General features: G+C 54.0%; 1 protein-coding gene across 2 annotated transcripts in view; it reads right to left on the bottom strand.

Annotated features, from left to right (window-relative positions):
- The window catches only part of IMPACT (impact RWD domain protein), a 22,177-nt gene extending 21,894 nt beyond the window's left edge, over window positions 1-283 (bottom strand). The window contains exon 1 of one of the 2 annotated variants that reach the window (XM_015570544.1): window positions 26-283. In XM_015570544.1, the coding sequence (XP_015426030.1) occupies window positions 26-136 (111 nt within the window). In that variant the 5' untranslated portion in view covers window positions 137-283. The remainder of the gene's footprint in view (window positions 1-25) is intronic. The other variant, XM_015570543.1, reaches the window with a different exon arrangement.
- Window positions 284-352: the final 69 nt, after the last annotated feature.

The raw sequence follows: 352 nt of genomic DNA, 5'->3' as shown, positions 1-352 counted from the left end.
GGGGGGGGAGGAAAAGAAGGGGTACCTGCAGGCAGAGCGTCCACTTGGGGTCGTCTATGTCGTCGCTGATCCTGATACAGAAGATCTTGGCGCCGTCATCGATGACACACCACTCCTCGCCGTAGATGGCCGCCATCGCCTCGATCTCCTCATTCTGCGAGAAGTGGGGAAGGGGGGCTAACAAACCAAACGCCCTAAGGCTGGAACCCCGCTTCCCAAAGGTGTGTAAGGCATCTGCCTTCAATGGGACCAGCCTGACATCTGTCACACGATCGACAATAAACAAAATATATTTTTTAAAAAATAAAACAGTGCGAGTGTGGATGAGGGTGTGGGTGTGGGTGTGGGTGGG

This window comes from Myotis davidii, unplaced genomic scaffold (assembly GCF_000327345.1).
Source record: "Myotis davidii unplaced genomic scaffold, ASM32734v1 scaffold1467, whole genome shotgun sequence".
Taxonomy (NCBI): domain Eukaryota; kingdom Metazoa; phylum Chordata; class Mammalia; order Chiroptera; family Vespertilionidae; genus Myotis; species Myotis davidii.
The sequence above is the reverse complement of the archived record's forward strand: the minus strand, read 5'-3'. Positions and strand labels throughout refer to the sequence as shown.